At 36.3% G+C, this 23,459-nt stretch overlaps 1 protein-coding gene across 1 annotated transcript in view; it reads right to left on the bottom strand.

Annotated features, from left to right (window-relative positions):
• The window catches only part of MEIS1 (Meis homeobox 1), a 108,712-nt gene that overhangs the window by 55,859 nt on the left and 29,394 nt on the right, over positions 1-23,459 (bottom strand). The window contains exon 7 of the mRNA XM_072409572.1: positions 23,374-23,459. This exon is cut by the window's right edge and continues 26 nt beyond it. Within this exon, the coding sequence (XP_072265673.1) occupies positions 23,374-23,459 (86 nt within the window). The remainder of the gene's footprint in view (positions 1-23,373) is intronic.

The following is a 23,459-nucleotide window of genomic DNA, read 5'->3' as shown; positions in this document are numbered from 1 at the left end:
CTTCAGAATGGCCCCTTGCTCATCTATATTGGAGGCCAAGCTGATAGAGACTGGCAACTCTTGGTAAAAAAGGGGAAGGCACCAGATTCCCCTTACTAAAAAACATCTTTTGCATTATCCAGTATCCTTAGCCTATGCACTTTGGTTAGTAAGACCATCAGTCACTGCCAAGATGACCTCTCCCGACAAACAACAAAATATGTATATAAATATTATATATATTAGTTAACGGCATGTATTACCAATTTAGTTTTAGTTTGAACTTTTCCAAAAACTATTTTGAATGCATCGTATGCTGAAATCACAGAGCTTTCCATTTTGATTGAAGGAACTTTACATATAATACTTTTTAGGTGATTTACTGTGCTTATCATTTTGAATATTAATCATAAGGTCAGAATGTTCCTTTCTCACCAATAAGGTAAATGCACTGTTCAGAATAGGTCAGGCAGTTCGTTTCCCACCAATAATAGGAAGGCACTGTACTGGTCAGGCAAACTCTCTATAGCCAGGTACATCATGGTCTATTTAGGGTTTAATTACCAGAGATCCAGCTGACATTTTCCAAACACCACAATCAAGGTGCAGCAAGGCAGGTGATCTGATTCAATAGTTTCTCTTTATACAGTTATAAGATTTTTTATGAGATTGCAGTTAAATCAACTACATCATGCACACCGCCTGTCACTAATGAAAATAAGCAGTGCCAGTGATTACAGGCAGTAGCTTAATCTTTTTATTTGAATTCAACTCTATACAGCATTGGCTGCATAATGAATCAAACATAGAGGCTATCCTACATCTTTGTACAGCCTGTACAGGACAAGCTTTGCTATGCTCAAGCACAGTGAATAAATGTATGCTGTTATCTACATTGTAAACCTAGAGGTGCAGTGAAATAACAACCACACTGTAACAGCCAGGAACCACATTTGCAAAGAGAGAGAGAGAAAGGGGGGAAATGTCAGAGGCTTCATTCCTGGATTTGACTTCCCCTGCTGCCAAATGAAGGCAAATTATGAAGGCAAACTGAAAAGGTGGAAATAATCACAAAAATGATGCTAGTCCATAAACAGGCGTACAGCCTCATTAGTATAACAGTAGGCTCCACTGGGTGATTTCTACTCGATTTGCTGATGCCATGAGGAAGTGCCACAGGGCAACTTTGGCCAGCTGCTAATGGATTCTGACAGCTTCTTAGCAACTAGTGCTAGCCACGGTGTGGCGTTTGCTAGTGACAGAAACTGAAAATGTCATATTATCTGCCCATGTGTCATGGAGTCTGTGTGGCAATTAACTAGCAGGCCAGTGACTGAGAGGCCAGAGGCTCTTAAAAATGGCCTGTGGCAATTCTGGACACAGTAAGCTCATCTTCTGCATTTGCTTTGCCCATATGCAACATTACAATGCACAGATCTGGCTGGCTCTACCTTTGTCTGAATCCCTGATGAGCTGGGTGTATTCAGATCTCGCCTCTGCAGTGAGAAGTCTCAGTAGCAGTCACTTAAGGCACTGCATGGCATTATCAGTGAAGTTAAAAGTAATCTCTCTTGATATGATTGTTTGAAATAGCCCTTTAATTGGCTATACCTGATTTTCTGTTTTTGAACGCCGCCTCCGAAAGGTGCTAGCTATTTTTCTGCTCTCGCAAATTAGTCTAAAAGGATTTAGGATCACTGAAGCAGACTCATTGCCTGTCAAATTGCTCGGAGCACTAGAACTCTGCACAGCAACTAGACACTATTTAAAAAACATTGAGCCTATAACAAGCAGGAAAAGAGCTAGCCTTCCTCATTTCAGCTCCCAAGCTATCAAAACCATCCTCAGTGTGTCAAACTGTCAAACCTTTCAGCGGGACCATTTGCTCTTTCAAATGATATTTAGAAATTATTTTGCAGAGTTTTATAGGCCGTGATCTGGAGCAGAAGGCAGAGTCACAAAGAAAGGAATTCACCTCTGCAAGTTTGTCTGTGGACAATTTCTTAAGAGACCCCGGCCTATATCCACAGAGTAATGAAGGTGACCTGTGCCACCTCCCTTGCTGTCAGGGGGCTCAGATTTCAAACAAGCTTAAATCAAATGTCCCATAGTTGCCTATTTGAGCACACCCAGGCATTTAGACCATGCTATCTTGTTCCTTTCAAGAAAGGATAAAGCAGCATTTATAGTATTCAGGCCATTCAATGGGTCAAACTGGCCATGTCAGCAGGGGTCCTTCTCATGCAGGTCAAAGCTCCCCCTCCTCCAGCAACCTTCCTTCCCACAGTCCACTGGTATTTAGAGGAGGGTATAAACTTCTAACAAAAATATCCAGGTCATGTCAAATGGTTTTAGAATTTTCTTATCAGATCTCAGAACAGTGTGTTCTATAACAAGATTACTTAGTCCACAATGTATCAAATCTGCTTAGTCCACCCACAACATAAAAGTTCACTCAACACAGTAAAAACTACATTCTTGGATTTGATGTCAAAATATATTAAAAAACTCAACCAGACAAATGTTAAACAGGCTTTTAAAACTGCATATATTGATTTATTGATGCTGATGTAGGCTGGACAGAATAATATTGTTTAGCAGTTTAAAAAAATATATATAATACAACGAAAAAAATCACAAAGCTCTGAAATTTGAGCGATTTTTCAGCTATAAGCAATTAGTGCAATGGTACGTGACAAATGATTGTTTCAAGGAGATTTCTATAAAAAAACACCCCTACCTCTAATATGGTACAGTCAGATCGGAACCTATCTTACTTATGCTGCCATCCCCAGCAGCATGTATTTAACTTCTTTGGTCCTCTGCCACTTCATTCAGCTCTTTGTTAACTAATGGCAGATTTCCATCAAACGTGTCAGGAGAATGGAGAAGTTTAAAATGGAAGAAAAGGCAAATATACTTTATGTGTTGGTTAAGCAAAGCTTTAGAGAAAACCTGTTGCTTTGCCCTACATGCACTAAGCACGGGATCACTTTTAGATGACATCTGCCTGCACTGTCTGTTTACAGATGGAATGGGAAATATTTGTATGTTTGCAGATAGTCCTGTCCTCTCCAAACAACCCCTGACCAACCATTGTTGTGTGAAGAATTGATCAGCTGGTTAAGATATTCCCAGCCAATCCCTATTGTTATTTTTTTAGGATGTCTTTTTTGCTGACCGCTATGCAGACATAAACAAGAATGCCTGGCCACCACGATTATGAAAAGATTTTTGGTGCTTGGATCATGCTTAGATATATGATTCAATCTGATATCTATGGGTATTGAAGCAGATAGATAGGTATCTTAATAAAAGTTAAAGAGGACGGGAGAAATGTCAATTGCTGTCTCCTTAGTCCACTGTGAACATTAATTGACACTGTATATGCCTGTTAAAGACCATGATTAAATAACAATGTGACCTAAAAAACTCTCAAATAAACCAGATAAATACAGTAGGCAAAACTTTGAACATAAAACTCTGAAATAATAGGATACTAAACTAATATGGCAGAAGAGAGATTTGTTTTGTTTAAGCAGATAGGAGCATTTAAAGTAAAATAAGTACCAGGCAGGAGCAATCCCTTGGAGGACCATTAACATGCTGAGGGCATTTTTATAAGGCATTGTAAAAGGAGCTTAAAACTTGTAAATAGTAATGTGTTAAAGAGTTAAGTGGTGCAGTCATTTTCACCATGAAAAGGAAAGCGGGTCACTTTGTTAGGGGGCCCCTTGCTTTGGGACATGCACAGCTGCAGAGGCACAGTAAAGCACATATGACTACATAAACCCAGACTTAATTGTCAAAGCAAAGCATAATGGACTGGACTAGGAGCAGATTATTTTATTCTCCTATAACAGCATGAAACAATTCCATTTAATTAAGGTAAATAAATAACTAATCATCAATACACTGAGAAGGATATTTTTGATCTTTTATGCATCTGAATGATGCATTAAAATAATTATAACGGGAAGTATTTAACTATTTTAAGGGATATGTGACCTCTGCTATAAGGAACTGCTTTAAGCTGTGTGAAGGAAGAAATGTCCTTATTACCCATGGAATGCAATCATTGAAAGCATTGAAAATCTTGTGTTTCTTAATAAAGTTAGTCTTTAGTCTAATAAAGTTAGTCTTTATTGCCACAAAAAAGGATTATAAAATGTAGTCGATACATTTCAGGGTCTTATCAGTCAGTACCCACTCATCAGCGCTAAAAGACATATACATAAAAATGAATACATGGAATGGACTAAAATTATAAAAAAAAAATCTGACAAACACCAAAAAAACTACTACTTGGCCACTTGGAAAGTGGTGAAAGCCAAAGACAACAATGGAAATGAATGGTGTTTGTTTCAAGCACCCTGATTATCATTTTTTTCTGCAATTGGTGCTTTCCAAAACTAGAATAAGAGGTCATAATGGAAGTTAATAGGTCGCTCTATTCAAGTGAATTGAATTTCTGATTGTCACTTCAGTGTAAACAGGGTGCAGTGATCAAAGCACTGATCGCCACTGTACAAAATCTGATCACACTTTTTAAATTTTGTCATTGAAATCTGGCAGTTGGATTTTAAAAAGTGGAGGACAAAGAATTGCTGATTTGTATTGTCACTTTTTTATAAATGGGCAATTTACTAAAGTTGAGAATATTTGCTTAATAAATGATTCACTTTAACTTTCTAATTTTCCTGGGAGAAGCAAAAAATGTTTTTTCATCTGTACTTGACTGGGTATTAGACAGGAACACATCTACAGATTAAGTGAAGAATCTCACCTCCTCAAATAAACCAGTAATCAGTTTATGGGAGTGTCAAAAAAGAACTTTTCTTTTTAAAAATAATAGAAAACTCATGAGGAAATTGTAAAGCTTCATTTTGGACCCCAACCCCCTGCTTTGTTGAGTTCATGGTAGCTCATATTAGATTTGGAAAATTCCAGGTCACAATTACTTCTAATCTGATATATATGTATTCTGATAAATCAGCTGCTTTGTGTAAAGTGACCTGTGTGGCAGTAGATTTTTTTTGTGTGTAATGAGAACCAGGGCATGCAGCCTGTTTGAAAATGTAAACATACCAGGGGAAAGACATCACAAAATGTTTTCTCTGTGTCTCTTCCACATTAAACATTTAATCAGTGGCTGATAAGGAACAATGGCTAAGAAAACAGCCAACATAATTGTGGTGATTGGGACCATTCTAGCAGTATCTCCTGGTAAATTCCCTTCCTCTCAGATGCTAACTCTAGATCTGGTAAACTTAACACAATAGGTCACATAGGTCTCTACCTGTTTACAAAAATGTTTTCGTTATAAAGAAGCCTTTTAGCAGAACAGAAGCCAAGATATGTTAATTAAAGGAAACAGGCAGAACTGCACAGAAGGAGATTGGAAATACACCCAAATATCTAAAGAAAAGTTTGTTCCTTTCTACAACATTGTATTGACAGAAACATATTTGGACAATGTTTGTGCACTCAACTAATATACTTGCGTTTCCATACGTTTACACTAAGTATGAACAAATCAATTTGAACATTAGAAAAATTGGTAAAATGCAAATTTTTTTATTTAAATATTTACGTGCTGATTTTTCCACTCTGCTGATAATCATACAATCCTTGTATAATCACAGCAGGATTTACAAATTCTTCACCAGTTTGGTTTGTGTGTAGATATTTAGCTGCATAAAAACACTCCCCTGGTTGTGTCAGCAAACACATTTATCGGCCAGTGATATTTACCATTTATAAAACCTATATACTTTATATATAAATATACAGTTCAAAGAGGGCACAGCATAGGAAAAATAAATAAATTTTATACCCCGGTTACCTCTAAGTTATTCCTTAAAGCCTTTGGACCCAAAACCAGTGTTTCATTCATGAATTGATGTGTGTCTGAGCTACATTTCCCAGTACATGCCTATAACTAATAGGGACTTGGGTGTCTTGGAGTCTGCTAGTGATGTAATTAAATTAGTGATGTTATACTCAGGGTATACCAGGATCATGATTTTATAGCAGCAGTAGTGCAAGTAGACCTAGGAACACGAAGATCTCACCCCTAACAGACAAAAAAATTGTAGGAAATGTGAACATCCAAGGTTTATAGGTAATAAGGTCCTTTTAAACAAAAGCTGCTTCTCTACAAGTGCATGTCCAACTTTAGCATTAAAACGATCTTCATATACCTAATGTACACATACAGACTACATCTAGTTTATAAGGTGTTTATTAAGAGTTGTCATGGTCCTTGGTCTGTAAAATTAAACAGACATCAAAAGAGCAGTGCCTCCTAGTGCCTAAATTATATTACACACTTAGAAATGAAATGAGGAGAAGTTTGGTCTCTTCGTGGTTTGGTATCTTATATGGCCTGGTATGTAACATACAGTCTGCACTACACAACAATCTGTTGTTTTCCAATAGCAGAACACAACATAATTGTCTCAATGCACAATGCAAGACAAATAAACTTATTGACGGATCTCACCAAACTAATTTTTAAGGGATAGCTGCACTTTAAACAGGGATAAACTTTTTCTTGCTTGGTCTGCTAAAGCCGGCATACCTTGTCCCCTGTTCCTGCCACATTCCAAAAGAAACCGCCAGATAAACTATTAGGAGTATGAATGCATACACCAGACACTGCCATTGTGAAGTCTTTACATAGTAAACCTTTAATAAACAAAAATAAGATAAAAATGCATACATAGAGATTACCTCCAGCAAAGAGCATATGCCAGAGCAAAAAGTAGATCCAGAAAAAAGAGGTAAAGTTATATAACTTTTCCAGTAAAGATATTTTACCAGCCACTCTAGCATTCCTACTAGCTACTGAAGATGTCCATTATCCAAAAGAACTAATAAAAAGGTTAAGAAGTGAGAAAAGCAAAGCTAATCTTGACTTTTACAGAAAAAGTCAAGCTTAATATATATGTCTTTAGCCCTGCATACATTTTGCTCTATTGACTGTTTTGCTATTCAATTTGCTTGCAGGTAACCTCCACATATGCATTTAACACATGCTTAATCTGCAATGTTATACATTTTACACAAGTTTGCAACTGTTGGGAGGAATTATCCCAGATTATTGTGTGCAGTTTTTGCTTTAGTTCTAGAGCCTGATCAGTACCAAATCCCTCATTCCTTTGATAATTATTTAATGATGAAAATGAGAGCTTTCTATACGCCTAATCTGACTCTTTGGTTTCTGGAGTTGGGAAAAAGCTTCACAGAATGAAAATGAGCAGTGATTAGATGCTAAAGCCTTGCCCTTGGATTTGAAGCACATTTTAATTTATTTGCATACTAGCATCAAAACAGATTGGGAGAAACTGTCAAGTCACAATACAACCAGAATACGGTTAGCCAGACTGCACAGCTTGTGTTGTTTGGCAATCATGTCCAATGACCAAATCATGTGGGACCCGACCCAAGCAGAGCAGTTGGCTGATCATTTACCTCATCAGATCACCATATAGACATACAGATGGCTGTCATTGGCCAACTGGATTTTCTAACAAGTCCGATAAAAATCTGTCTAATTACAAACTATTATCTATTTCTGGATCTGAAAACACACTATATAGTGGACTGATGCCTCTAACAAAAATACTTGATCTAGTTCTAAATTTAATTGTAAAATTCAAACTTTGCCACCTAAGGGAAATAATTAGACTACCATTTCTAACATCCTTCTGAAAGACTATTAATTTTGCAGACAGCCCATTAGTTGTTAATTATTGCTAGTAGCTGACTGAGAAAACATTGATCTGTAAGTTTTTCTTTTTCTAAACATTCCCAAGATAAAGCAAGAAAAGAGGATGATAAGCTAAAAACAAACATATAAAGTACCTGTCTGCACGTCCCCATGTTTTATCCTTGCAAAGACCCTGCAAGTACAGAAAAATACCAACTGATCTGCCTGAAATGCATGCCACTTCTAAAAGATGTTGTGGCCGTTTTTGTGTACTTGGTGTTTGCCCTATTGTTAAATTAAATTCTTTTCTTCTACACAACAGAAAAGCAAATTAGTTTCTAGTTCAAGGTAAGAACAAGGGGAGCTCTTTTGGATAACACAGTGTAGAGAGGATACAGGATAGCTCTTCATTTCTGACAACATCAGCATTTTTATATAGTTTAAGAAGAATTATTTTTCTTTATTGTGTAATTCTTTATTGTTAAGCTTCAGATCATTTGGACATATAATTGTATCTAAGGTAATTTTTGCATATGCATTTTTTCATCACATGTACATTTAGAATTACCCAAGCTCTTGATTACTTTTAGGAGTCAGTGGGTCCTTTCTTGAATCAACAACAATAAAGTTGGTTTGAAAACTTTCAGCACAAGCTAAACTTCTTTGAGACACATTGGCTATGGGGCTCCTAAGCTTTATCTAGCAGACCTGAAGTAACATGGGCAGATTGCTGTGTAATAAATAAAACGATTCTAAATGTTAGGTAGCATCTGTTTACGTCCAGTGACTTTTTAAACTATTATTATTATTATTATTAACAAAAATAAAGAGGATTTATATAGGGCCAAAGGGTTGCAAATGAAAAATACAGACAGTGACACAGGAGGAGAGGACCCTGCCCCAAAGACTTTACAATCCAAGAGGTGGGGGAACTAACACACAATAGGAGGGGGAAAATAGTATAAAACCATTTAAAAGATTCCTTAGAATTAATAATACAAGTATGATAAGATGAATATTTTTTGATAATAAATACTCTTCCTACGAACATTCTGAGCAGAACCAATAATTGCATGCTCAAGCCACCATGTTTCATGTTAGACTGCAAATCACATGTGAGCAAAATGAGTTAAGGAACAACAGCGAATTTCTGATTGAATAACCTAAATGTAAAAGCAGGCAACAGGAAGCTTTTAGTTGGGAAGTTGAGGTTTAAAGTACTCAGCAACAAACAATGAGCAGGAGAGATAAAGATGCAATGGAAATGGTACGGAACAGACCTTAGAAACTTCCTGCCAAAGCTGACTTGTGAGCATGTGTGCGGCCATGATATGGACCAGCAAAGCTATTTTGCTTGTGTTTACTTGAGGTATTTGTTCCTGTGCAAACCCTATAAAAACAAAGAGCGGGGGGATAAGCAAGCTTTGCCATCTCATGTTGCCAGGTCTTGAAGCTTAGCATGTATCACATATTTCATCATGGAAACGTTCTATTTGCTCATATTGTTAAGTTGTAGCTAGGATTAGGTTTCACCTTACAATGCATGCTCTGGTCTTGCTTGTCTTTGTAAAAACACCTTTGCTGGTGCCTATCCATTAAATGACTAAACAAGTTTCAATCCCTTTGCATCAAAAAAAAAATCACTTTACCATTTACACCTAAGAAGGTATACTTGTGGTATGTTCTCTACCAAGAGGTTTAGTATAATAGCTGGCTGGTTTCTTATCAGCCGTGGGGAGAGAGAATACTTTTGCAATAGCGGATTTACCCCAACCCCCTACTTTAAAATTGTGCTTTGAAAACAATTTTTAACTTTTTTTAATGGCTTCTTAGGTTGAATCATCTTTTATTAAAGAGCAACAAACTTTAAAATTCGTATGTATGCTTTCAATCTTAAAGTTGATTCAGACAATTTATTGGTGGTGAATCGTAAGTACATACACCTCAATAATATTGCAGATTTTTTGGTTTTTAGTTTTTTGGGTGCAATATATATAAAATTTTTGGTTCTCAAAATAAAGCTTTAAAGAAAAAAAAATAAGATTCTGTTAACCTTAAGTTTCTGGGTCAGTACTACCACCATTATCATTCCATATATTTATCCCTTCTATGTTGTTTTTTTTCCCTCCCTCTCACAACACCAGGTATCTGTGTCAAAAGAGGACTCTTCACTGGCAGGTTTGTTTGGCCAAGGTCACCCATAGGTCAAGCATTTCAACAGTTGTTAACACAAAGCTTCCACTGGGCTCTGCACAGTCTCCAACACAGTGTTTCATCTGCAAATATACTTTCTATCCAAGCCAGTTTTTTTTTTTCAGTTTAGCAAGAACTAACAAATCCCCTCCCTGTGAAGTGGTCTCGGTGACAAATAAATAGGTCAAACACTCTTAACTGAAACCAAAGAAGCTAAATTCTCCAAATATGGAAACATAATGGATTTTACGTGCTTAAAGAGGCTTTTAGGAGCAGCATTTAACTCGGTTGGGCGTTATTCAGTTCTTTATACAATGTAGGCAGTTAATGCCGCTTCAAATGTTAAGAACTGTTTTCTTTTTTTTTTTCTTTCACTTGACAAAAAGTAATCAATTGTTATAAAAATTGATTTTCCTATATGCATGTGAGGAATGAATTTAATTGAATCAAATATGTAGCAAAATAAATTATGTTAGCTCTCATAAAAAGCATCAGGGTCAAAATATCTCTGCCTAATTTAATTTGATGTTATTTGAGACTTTCGGCAACTATATTACTTTATATAATCTTACTCTGCAGAAATTTCCTTCTTTAGCTGTTAGCTGCTCAAACAATGTATCTCTGTTGAGTATTTTACACTTGAATATTATCACCAGGAGAGCATATGGCATAACCATAGTGGGAAGCTTATCTTCATCTTCTTGTAAGCTAAAATTAGTTCAAACGGCTTTGCAGTTCTCCACATGACTCCGGTTATAATGTTAATAAAAGAATTGTTCGTCCCATACTTTCTGTATTACAGTCAGAGTGCAAAAAACACCAAGCTTTTTATTGGCCTAAGACTATAGAATAAAAACACACAAGTTTGTCTATATTTTCTGCATGTTTCTAACATATGTGTCAAAAATTCACAAAAACTGCCTAACGATAAGAAGATTTAGAGAGTTCTTCAGTGCTGGCAGGCAGACCACTTGAGATGCAGCAATTCTTTGCTGGATCAAGATAAATTACCATTACAAGCAAATAAGTCAGCTTGTTAGTTGTACTGTAGCCATGTAAGCCAATATTAATTAAGATGCAATTTATAAACAGAAAAAGCAATGCGTTTCTTTCAGCTTTAACTCTTAATGTTTAGCAACATTGACCGGGTGGGTATGAGAATGTTTATACCTATATGTGTGGTTTTACTTTGGGAGGAAAAACAGGCAAACTCAGGAAATGTTCTATTATTATTAACAGTCCACGCAAAGGGTTATTTTACTTATAGGTCGAATGTTCTGGACAAGTCACATTTCTTAAGGAGGACACCAGCATCTATCCAATTCATAGTTTCCACATTGGAATCTCACTCCTCCTGTTGCTGCTGATTTTCCAGGTACTGTAACAAGCCATCATGGAATCTCACTCCTCCTGCTTCAAATCTCCTAGGAACTGCTCCCACCCACCTTTGAATACCATTCTTTCTGTTGCTGCTGAATTGCCAGGCACTGCCCCCACCCATGTCTGAATCTCATTCCTGTTGCTGCAGATCTCTCACCTACCTTAAAATTTTACATCTGTTGCAGCAGATCTCTCACAATGTATATTGTAATGCTAATCTATGGGTCAGGATTGATTGATTAAAATTGTAAATCCTGCTTATTTTAGCAGTCCCTAAGCCAATCACATTCCCTGTTATACAAATCAACATTAGAGGGAGCACTTAAAATCTATAAATAAAAAAATCATGAAAACATGGAAGCACTAGTAACAGTCATGTCAAAAATTACTTATGAATGTAACTAAAATACTTTTTTCTAAAACATTTTAGTTCAGCAAAGCTAAAAAGGTAACAGATGGCTTTTTCAAAGTTGAAAGTCCCGCTGTCTTGCCCTACAATATCTAATTTATCAGAAATATCGGGAGAGCTGAAATTAGAATTTAAAGGTGCCTTGGTGGAGAGCTAAGTGGCATGTATATTTTCTTTAGGTTATTGAAGGTATTGGGTCAGGGTTAAACTGCAAACTGAGGTTAGTTTAAAAGCTATCATGCACAAACCACTGCCAAGGCGAAGAAAACTAAACAATATCTTTCTTGTGTACGGTACAAATGCTGATGCAATAGGAAAATGTTGACATCATGTTCACAGAGAGAGGGAGACAGGCTCCTTTCCCAAAACATGATGATAAATAGACTTCTAACAAGCCAGCACTCATAACAAACTGCATGGGAGCTCTAAAGTCACATGCTTGTTTATTCAGTTGGGCTAATTGGTAAATTAGGGAGGCACTAAAAGGAGCCACAACAATTCAAAAAGCAATTCACACTGACCCTCAAACAGAAAACGGCACTGTACAGCTAAAACCATTACATACTGTCAGTGTGTTTATGACACTAGTAATAGTCCATTCTCTGCACTCCAACTGCTGATCAGTGGCACCTCCCAGGATGCCCTGGTGTTCCCCACTGGCTGCATGTGGCTGGCACTATATTTTATTAATAATTTGTTACAGCAAAACAGCTTCCCGGTTAGGTTTGTTTGTTTGCTTAATTGTAAATGACATATTTTGTTTTTTGTTTTAGATTTGTAATCCCTACAAGAATATCAACTCTCATCCATGTTTTGTTATAGACACTAAGTAGTAGTAGATTGAACATACACTATAGTTACATAGTAGGTTAGGTTGAAAAAAGACATAAATCCATCAAGTTCAACCACTAGGCAAATAAACATATCCCAGATATAAAACCTTATGAAAATAGTTGGTCCAGAGGAAGGCAAAAAAACCCTGGTACAGTTTGCTTCAACAGGGGAAAAAAAATATTTCCTGATTCCATAAAGCAATCGTATGTTCCCTGGATCAACACTCACTGTTATCTTTACTTTAAAGCCTTAATGCCCAGTTATATTGTGTGCTTCTAGCATACAGCTTTTTCTATACACACTCAGTATAGACTTGTGCCCACTCATGACCTAAGCTTACAATGTATTGTAGCAAATGTAGTGATGTAGAACAAAAAGGTATCACAATTCATTATGAATGTAACAATGAAACACCAAGAGGCAGGTACAGATTCGTAACAATATCTTGAGTGCAATATGATGGCATCATCTTTGTTTACCTGTGATGTGTCACTTCTCATACCCGACATTTGATCTAGAAATTAATGCTGGATCTCAAATCTTAAAGCTTTTAGTTTTGGTGCTAACTTAATTATTAGGCAGTGACTTAAAGGGAGTCAGTTGCAAAGAAAAAACCCCTTGGAAGCTGTCCTTCTCTGACTCCTGGGCTGCACACTAGTTCTGATGTAAAGACTTGCAGTTGGACCATGAGGTCTGGGAGTCAAGGAATAGCGGCTTCATTTTTAGGCTTCTCATATAACTGTCTTGCATCATGACAGAATTCCTTAAAGAGAAAATGTTTCCATCGACCAGTTAAAGGCTGTAAATCATTCAATGTTGTATATGTCTATGTCAGTCATTAAACGAACTCTGCATATCACAGTTCATAAGATGTCTGTGTGTGTCTCAATGCTCATGATATTTAAGTCATAAACGGGACTTTCTCACAGCTGAAATGAAGGTGAACTAAGCGAGTCTGGCAAAGGGCATCACTCTGCTGCCATTTCCCACAGCAATATGGCATTTTCCTCTGGGAATCCAACATTTCCTTAAACTCCTGTTTATACTCTTATCAGCTTAACAGCAGCAAAGCCATCCAGTACAATATCATAGAGAAGAAAAAAAAGGAAGCAGTCAAGGTCAATATATACATGCATTTTTGTTTATCTTTAGCTGCAATTGCTACTGACATTCAATTGGGTAATAAACGCGAAGACTGTCAACTGTTCCCTGGGAACAGGTGACTTGTTATCACACCAAGGGAATGCAATTGCAAGGTAATCAAACAGTCCAGTTGGAAATGTGACCGTGCTCATTTTATGGAAGCAATCACCTGTCAATTTTGAATGAAAGCTTCAGAGCCATTCCCCCTGCCACAGCATAGGAGGTGAGAAGATACACGCTAAATATGCTTGTCTGCCACAGATGTCTGAGGGAGAAGTGAGAAAAACAACAGTGACAGTGTAACCGCCTTCTGTGTCTAAGAGTTAACAAGAAAGCTTTGGCTGCTGGTCCAAATGACCAGACTGAGATCAAGGTCTGAGTATGTACAGGATAACACATCTTATTTGCACTGCAGCAAAAGAAAAAGTTGTCTGGGGTTTTTAAGATTTGAAACAGATATTAGTCTTTCACTACACTACTCTATTCTCTGAAATCCACACTAAACAAAGAACTCAACCTACAATATACAAAGATAGATCATTGTGAGTGTGTTATGCCTATGTATATCCAGTATATTTTTTCTTTGAATACATGAAGTATCAAATAAAACTAAATACAAACCAAATTAACAAAAATCCATATAATCATAAGCATGTTAATTTCCTAAACTAATGTTAAATATGCAGCATTAAGGTCCCTCTACCAGCCCTTACAGTGGCAATGATTTCTTTTTTTGTCTCTAAATTGTTCTCTTACATTGTTACACATTCTCCAAATTGCAAGCAACTTTTACCAACAAAAAAAGATCTTATGCTACAGCCTAACTGGTAGATGATGGTGAACAGGTTTCACCAGAACAGACTGACCTTTTAAAGTGAAACTCCAGACAAAAGTTTACTTTTTAAAGTTCAGACAGAATAAGGAAGATTTAAAATATATGAATAATATTATTATAATAATATTAGTTCTTCGATTGCATGCCTCCCTGTTTGAGTTTTACCTTTAGGTTCTATTGAGTAAAGAAGAACAGGAAAATCCAACTAGTATACACGGAAATAAAACACATTTTTGAAAAGTTGAGGAAGAACCAAGAACTCTTGGTAATGTTTTATTCTGCTTCTGCCCCCACTGGAAAGTCTTCCTTTTCACTTCCTGCCCTGGTGACACAACATCAATGGAAAATCTACCCAAGTGGAATACACGCAACAATAAAACTAACCCTTCTAAATTCTATCAATAATGACTATATTTCCACTTTAAAACAAATGCAAAGTGATAACCCTACAAAACGGGAACAGATCGGCAATTGCAGTTTTTAATGCCTAATGACGTCACATGTACTGAATCTCTTTTGTTTGCAATTCCCAGACTCATTTATTTTGAAGTGCAGCTTATCTGGTTCCGTATTTTATTTAGTTCCTATTTTCATAATCGTCCTCGTCATATAGGTAATAATCCTGAGTCAGATGTGCCAAGCACCTCTCCTAGTAGGCTTGCTACGGCTGTAAATCAAACCGTAATATGATGTATTAGAGAGTGTACACATCAATACTGTATTTCTTCCTTACAAAAGGGGAAACAGAGCTTTCACACAAGACCTTCCAACCTTAACACATATCTGCTAAATCCAGATGAATTTCTTGGTTCAGCAATCAACTTGTATCACAAGGCATCATGTGATAATACTCTCTGGCAAAAAACAAAAAAATGTACTACATCCACCATTTCTTCTAAGGAAACCTGCTTTAAAGTTAAAAGGAGATAAGAAATACATAGCAAACTATTTAGGGACTCTGTATCCGGTACCCAAGAACCGGATGCGGTCCTCTGGGGCTTTATATGATACACATGGCACTATATAGGGTACCAAGTTTGACAATAACAGGAATATTTGCCTAGAACTTTAAGGTATTCACAAATGTTAGACATCCAAAAAGGATTCAAGTAAATAAGTTACTTTCTTTATATTTGTATCCTCTTGTGCAATAAAGCCATTTGCAAATTGTCAGGGTTGTTTTGTAGGTTATAGAATTCCCCAAACTTTAAGGATTGTATGTAAATATGGTAAAATAAATTGCTTATCTGTATAGACATTATGGGTGGAATAAATGTGAACACAATAATCTGAAATGCAGATGAATTTAAAATATGGGACACATTAAAAAGTTTATTAAAAATTTTTTTAAGCCTTCACTTAATGAGATTTGAAATACAACTCCAATTTATTAAAACCGGGGCAATAAAGACATCCTATGTCACAAATATGTTTCAGCTTTGTGGTTAGTAGGTCTCTATAAGGAAGACTGAGATCAAATGTATTTAACATAACAATAAAACAACAGTTATGCTGAATAATGTCCTGTCTCTCTCAGTCCAGGGTCGAATCAAGTCAAAAACAAGCACATGATAATGGCATCAGTGAAATCAGTAAAAGGTCAGTCAAAGACAAGCCACAGTCTGCGCCGTCTGGGTGACCTTCCTAGCTTGTGACAAATTGCTATCATTCAATGTCAGCTAATGACAGGAGCTCTTTGGTTAATCAATTGTTCTAAAAATGATCAAGAAAACTACTCACAGGACAGCTCATTTTCACATCAATGCCTGTGAAGTATGAAAAGCTCTCTTTTTTTCTAACTTTTTAATAAGCTCATAAGTAAAGCAGTTAATGGGGAACTGGGGTCACCTTACAGAAATGACAAAAACCTCAGACTGTCATTTTACATATTATTTAATTTCCATATTATAGTAAAAAAAAGTCATGTTATTTAGTATGATAATTTGGAATGCTGTGATAAAGATAAATGTTAAAACTGACTATATAAAGTGTGATATACTTCAGTGAAAATAATTTGCCTGTATTATTGATCTAGATCTATTCATGTTAATATATATCAGAGGCCAATTGTTTGACTTTTACCAGACTCAAATGTAAGAGAAGACGGGTAGAACTTTTGGAGGGTGAGGGGAGACACTTTGCTCCCCTCACAACCTAAGTTACTTTACAACCTAAGTTTGATATGTACTCAAACCTATAGAAAACGTTGAAAACTCTCAATATTTAAGGAAATGTAGATAACTAGGGCTGTTTTTATTTTACTATCAAGCTTGGTTCTACCCCATGATGGGAACCCCCACCAACCAATGGCAAAGTATAGGAGGTGGGTCAATCCAAAGTCAACTATTACAGGAAAAAGTGGAATTTAATTGTAAGCAAAATGTATTTATTTACATTTATATAAACTGTATGGGAATATGCAACTTCAATCTGTCCTAATTAGAGCAGTAAAATAAAACTGGCTTGAGTTTACAAACTGAAATATGGCCTGACTTAAGGCAGTTGATGACAATACTTTGATGATAAAACTATTGACTTATTCTGCATTCTTTTTTACTCCTGATGTGAGTGAACAATCTACAGCCAAGTGTACTTTTATAAGTACTAAAATAAGCAATGCTTTACAGAATGAATGCAGAAATATATATATATATATATATATATATATATATATATATATATATATATATATATATATATTATCCTTTCTTTTGTACAGGTTTAGCTAACTGACAGAAGTTTCGTATTACTTTCTAAACCTGAAATGCCAGTTTCTCAAATTAAAATATCTTCTGTGGCCCCAGCCACTCTAAAGTCATCCATACAAAAGAAATAAAGAAGGCCGGGCAACACTTAAGCTAAGCCATAATTGGAAGTATGTGAAAAATGAAGTGTCAGTTTGGTCAATAAAGGGCAAAGGTCAAGGGGAACTGCAGCCCAAACTCGACTCAAAATGTGCTCATTAAGATGTCCAATCAGCAAGCTCCTTTACACTCCATAACATTAGTCATCAGACAGCAAGCTGCTTCAAAATGCCCTGATCTGTGTAGTTATTACTCCTCTTGTTCATGTAAAAAAGGAGCGCTGGTTTATAAATTGTTGCTCAGTCATCTGAAACATACCGTGGCCCTTCACCTCCCCCTCTTAGTCCAGCTCTGTGTGTTTGCTGAAAACAGCTACCTTGAGATTGCAGAATGTACAATAGTCTGAGCCTACAGGAATTCTGTAGGGAAGCAGAACATTATGCATTCTAACATGGATACATCTATAAGTATGAAAATCCAGGTTGGGCTCTGCTATTGTGATTAATCTAAAAATACTTTTCAATGTATGTATCAATAAGGGCAGAGGTTTACTGCCCCGATGTATGTGAAAATAAGAGCACCCCACAGCTTATTGTTACAGGCTTGTCTTATTTAACCAAAAGGCAATTCTGTACCATTATGCTTGTTAAACAGAAGCTTGTATATTAGTATCTCGTTTCAAGGTACAATGTACACACAAGGGCAGAGTCTGTGAGTCTAAACAAAGTGTGCATTTGACCTAGCTGCGAGGTTTTGGCTTGAGCCCCTGGAGAGTAGGGCTTAATCTGGATCAAACTTTTAACGGCTCTTCAAATGCAGGTCTAAACCAACCCCAAATCTCTCAGGTTTCTGCACATCATCACTAAGCAACTTCTTTTCATTGACTAGGAACTAAAAGACTCAATGTTTTGGTCAAGCTGTTACCTTCCTCACTTGCACTGGGATATGGATTTGCCCTCTGACAAACAATTTACAAAGTATTACTTAGAGCTTTTTGTGTCATTTATTTTTTCATTTCATTTTATATTTTCAATGCTTTACTTTCCTACAGCCTGTTTTTTTTCTCTTGATTTTAACTCTTGCCCTGACCAAAGGTTCCATGGAATGAAGAAACATTAGTTATATTTCCAGAGACCTCTCATTTCCTCCTCATATTAAAAGTACATTACAGATTGCTGCCAGGGATCTCCATTAGGAAACTGCAATGCCATGCTCCAATGGCCTTGTGGTTGTAAAGCTTGGATAACAGCCATGTTGATTTCCCAAAAGGCTGCAGAAACATTTATGCATAGGAAAAGGTATGTTTAAAAAAATGGGTGCTAGCCACAAATAGGAGTGCAATTCATTCCTTGTATGGTAAAGACAAGAAAACAATATATTTTTAAGAAATCTTAAAGAAAAACACATTTGAAAAAGCAGCAGCAAACACATTGCAACATGTCATTTTTGTGGAAATATAGAAGTTTTTGAAGTATGTTTTGACCATTGAAAACTGGAAAAGAGTCTGAGCTTAGCTTCAGGTTGCAGTGTGTTCCTTTTCAAGGACATGTTTTACTAAGCCCAAAGAAGACCATGCCAAAACCACTGCTAGCTGTGTATATAAGTTACATATATAAAGAAATATGGGAAATGCCATTGGTATCTTATTTTTATGTGTGTGTGTGGGGGGGGGGGGGGGGGGTCCAGGGTTTTCACCAAACTTTTTAATTACTTCTACGAGTAGCTGTTATACATCTTCAAACAATCTACTGTAAATTCTAATTAGGTATACATGTGACTGTAAACTAAGGGATCATTCATGCCAGGAAGCACATTCATGAACATTTGTTCATAGATGTTATTTTTATCCATTCAAGTTTCCATTCAGTTTAAAGCTGTTCCACTGTAGTTGAACTCCAGCTTTACCCGAGGTCTTGCACATCCTCTTCTATACAGAAATTGCTTATTCGGATTTCACTGCACACTGTGAGTTTCTTACAATGTGCAATAAAAGCTGCAGTAAATCAGATTTCTTGTCTGTAGGACATCTACCAACATTTATCCCTGTGAAAGCTAAGCAAACCCTCTGGGCATTACTCTGGGCAGTGTTCATGCACAATAAATCTGCCTAGGATTTCATACATCTCCAGGCTGATATGAACCCATCTAAGCATTTTGATTTTGAATACATTTTAGCTCAAAGTAAACAAGGTCCATCACAAAGCTTTAAACGCATAAGCACATTTCAGCACCAAGTCTTCTTTTTACAATTACATTGCATTCTACAAAGTTAACAGTCATTTGTAATACCTGTATTCACTTTACAAACGTTATCATGTAAAAAAAAATTTTTTTTTTTAAATGATAATACCCCAAGCACATGACAGAATAATTAAATGTAACACAGCTTCACTGTGAGCACTCTACTTCCTAAATCTACCCCATTGCACATATTGAAAATGACTATAGTAAATTTAGGGATTGTAACACAACAGCAAGAAAGTAACATTAGCAAAACCAGCCGAGCATGCAGATTTGTGCAAGAAACATCTTAGTGTAAAGAGAATCTCCCCGAAGCCACCCTGAGGCCCATAAGTCTAGCCCCACGATCTCCCCATGTTGTGAAGTCATAATGACTATTAAACCTTGTTGTGCCAGAGAAGCTGAACTCATGGTTGAAATATTTAGCCAACTACTGTTCATACACCGACTCCTGCTGACTTCTAAAAAACCTTACAGAACTAGACTTTTCCAAGGAAACTTAACCATGTGTTGTACATACAACAAAAGACTATAGCAGACTGCAAACTAATACTGAAAACATAAACATTAAGTAAATTTGTATATGAACATAATTTAATTACAGGTTCCAAAAGGAAGGGGTGTGTGGTAAGGTCATTTAAAGACAAGCTCCAACTAGACTTCCTATACCAGGCTGTTTAAAGAGACACTGTCATTCTGCTTGTTCAAGGAAATCTAACAGTGAGCTTGTAAAGTGCAACAAGCAGCCATACCCGGATTGGAGAACATGTGACCTCTTCCCCGTGACAGTTCCTGGGTCTAGCAGGCACTCGCTAGGCATGAGCAATGGGATCACATGCCCTGGGAAGTGATTTAACTCCTCCACTCAGTGTTTTGCACCAGCTGCCACCTTAAATTTTAGCAGAGGGAGGACGGCATGATGGTAAGATGAATTTAACTGGAGTGGGGGGAAGATTTACAAAAACACTGATGGTCTCTTTAAAGCAGATTGTCGATCAGTTGCTGTGTGTTTAAATGCACACTAAGCCGCTCATTAAAGTTTAGGGAATAATAACGGTCTGTGTCTGACCTGACAGCTGGAATCATTTCTTGCCTGACAAGGATTTCAGGATGTAATAAAACTAATGTTACAAAATTTTAAACCATTATATGTTATATTTAAAAAAAATAAAATATTTAAGTTTAGATATGCTTGAATAAAGTAATTCAAAAACAGTTGTTTAATTGTAACTAATTTTTTGTATCATTATAAATTTTTTAAGTATAAGTATACACATTACAAATGTTTGCATGAATTTATAAATCTCCAAAGGTTTATGATAAATACATAATTATAATAATTTATTTTGTCCCAGCATATAATTACCAGTAATAATATGCACGTTTAATATGATTTGGTTCTTTTTTATAAGTACATATTAATTTACTTTTGCTTTAGGTTTTGGATCGACCAAGGCAGGGTTTAAACCCCTAGCAGTTTATTTTTTGCTATCTATGTTCCAATGGGGATATTTCCCTTAACAACTTGTCCTGAGGATGCAACAAGAAGGGAAATGACATCTGAAATAGACAACGCTCCTCCTTTTAGAGTGCTGTCAACATTAGCAGGGTCTCAAATGAAAGGTTTGCCATCATTTTTTGTCTCTGTAACAGTGGTCACCAAGAAAAGTAAGATTTTAGCCTAAACATTTTTTTTGTGTGGTTAGAGTAGGTATACTGTATGTGTCCCCTCACATCCTATCCTGGTGACAAGTAAGGGATCAAATTGGGGACAAATGCAGCAATAAAAAAGTGGACAGAACTAATATTGTTCCCAAATTCAAGCCTGCTAAAATAAAGTGCTTGTCATTCCAGTGATTTTTTCTTTTCTGTTCTAAGTGACAACCGTAGCAGGCCAAAGACAGAAAAAAAAACAATAAATACATTTAACAGGGCCATAACTCTCCCCTAATCACTTGAAATATACTCCAACAACCCAGATTGTAACTGTTCATCCATCATAAGTTACATACCTGAGATCAACTGCTGGTTGTATTTTCCCATGCAGGCAGCAAATGTGCATGGCCAGAGATGTATGATAAGCTTGCATAAATCTCATATCAGTTCTTTTTAAACCTCACTAGGTACTTGATATAAATATTACTTTTTCTTTCATTAGAAAATAAAGCAAGTATGAAATGATTTTCAGTCTCTTTTTAGTGGATTCAGTAGGATAAGTAGGATTTTAGTGAAAGGTAAGATGCTAAATGTTTCCTAATCCTGCATGTTTAGGTCGAGCAGTCAAATACAGGTGTTGATAGGTGATTTGTCTTGATAAGGGTTTCTCATACATGGTCATTATAAGAGGCTTTGATTATTGTTCACATTAATCTATATAAAACTTCGGCCAATAACACTGAAAACACTCCAGCTGTCTACATTATCCATTATGTTAGTAACCAAGGCTGTGAAATGCATATTTCAAGTCACAACCTTCACTAAATAGCTAATCAATTCCTCTACTTTATAAAACAATAATCCTCAAAGCAGGCCTAAATGAACACTGCTCAGAGATTACTTGTGTCTGTATCAACAAAATATGGAATAAAAGTTTTGTTTACAGGAAAGGTGTAAATTTGATTTTAAATTGCAAATACACACTGTGGATAATTTATCAAGAACCCATTCATACCATGACAGTGCACATGTGAGTTAATGCACTTTATTATATTATATAAATATTATATATGTAAGTTTTGTTAAGGTAGCCTGTTATTTTGAAATAGCTGCCTACCAATAATATGCATGTTTATTAGTGTCTGCATGTGTGTATTAGTGTAAGGTGTATTATTTGTAAAAGATGCCCTGTACAACACAACTAAAAAAAAGGAGAGCCAGAAGTCAGTCCATCAATTTATATTGTGTTGTACATGATTGGCAGTCAAACAGTGTGTAAATTAAAGAAGTGAACAGACAGAATCACAAACAATTGGTCAAGTAAACAGCTCACAGGAACCAACATCTATTGCAAAAATATAAACCACGTTTATATGTGAATCTGTCTCCCCCTGTTCTCTACTGAAATAAGGAAGAAGGAGAGGGATAGCTACATGGCATCCCTGACGGAACTTCTCAGCGGGATCCCCGTTGTCATGAAGGTACAAATTGCCCCTGATAATAGAGGGGTTAAACCAATTACAGAGGAAAGCTAAACACTTCCATATGTAACTGAAATATAAATTATTATAAGAACTAGGAAAAAAGTAAAAATACTACAAGCTTCTAAACTTGGGGATATGAAGCAGGATATGAAGAAAGAAGGCTGCATGCCAAATGAAGCTGCAGTGAACATCTTGGTATTATTTCAACTAATGTTTCTGCAGTTACAGAGAAAAGAAAACACTAGTGTAGATGTAACTGTGTATACTTCTGGTGTAGATGTAACTCACAGGAGTCTGTGTCATACAATACTGCTAAAGACCCTGTTGCAGAGAATATGATGCAAAATAAACAGTAACAAGAAATAACTGTGTTTCAATGTACGGGTTAAAGGTCTGGTACATAATCACATTTTATACCAGAAAACCTAGAGCACAACAATACATTATGAGCATATAACAAATTAGTAAAATTTCCAATTTTCCAAAACTCCAAATGTAATTTTTTGGAAATGGGAAATAATCACAACCAAAATAGGACAGACACATGGTCTTAACACCATAGCACATTTTAGTGACTAAGCCAGATGAGTACCAAAGTTATAGCATCAGAAATTGTCATTACGTGCATTGACTACCTGTAGATACAAGTTCAAATATGTATTGATATGCTGTCACATGTGCTATCAATAACAAATTCCTACCTTGTTCACTGCTGTTGTCCCCACTATGCGACGTGTGCCCCCCACTGGATGGTCCAGGAGTTCCCCCTGAGCGCGTTGACGCTGTG

Source organism: Pyxicephalus adspersus, chromosome 4 (genome assembly GCF_032062135.1).
Source record: "Pyxicephalus adspersus chromosome 4, UCB_Pads_2.0, whole genome shotgun sequence".
NCBI classification, from domain to species: domain Eukaryota; kingdom Metazoa; phylum Chordata; class Amphibia; order Anura; family Pyxicephalidae; genus Pyxicephalus; species Pyxicephalus adspersus.
This window is presented reverse-complemented; position numbering and strand designations above follow the sequence as displayed.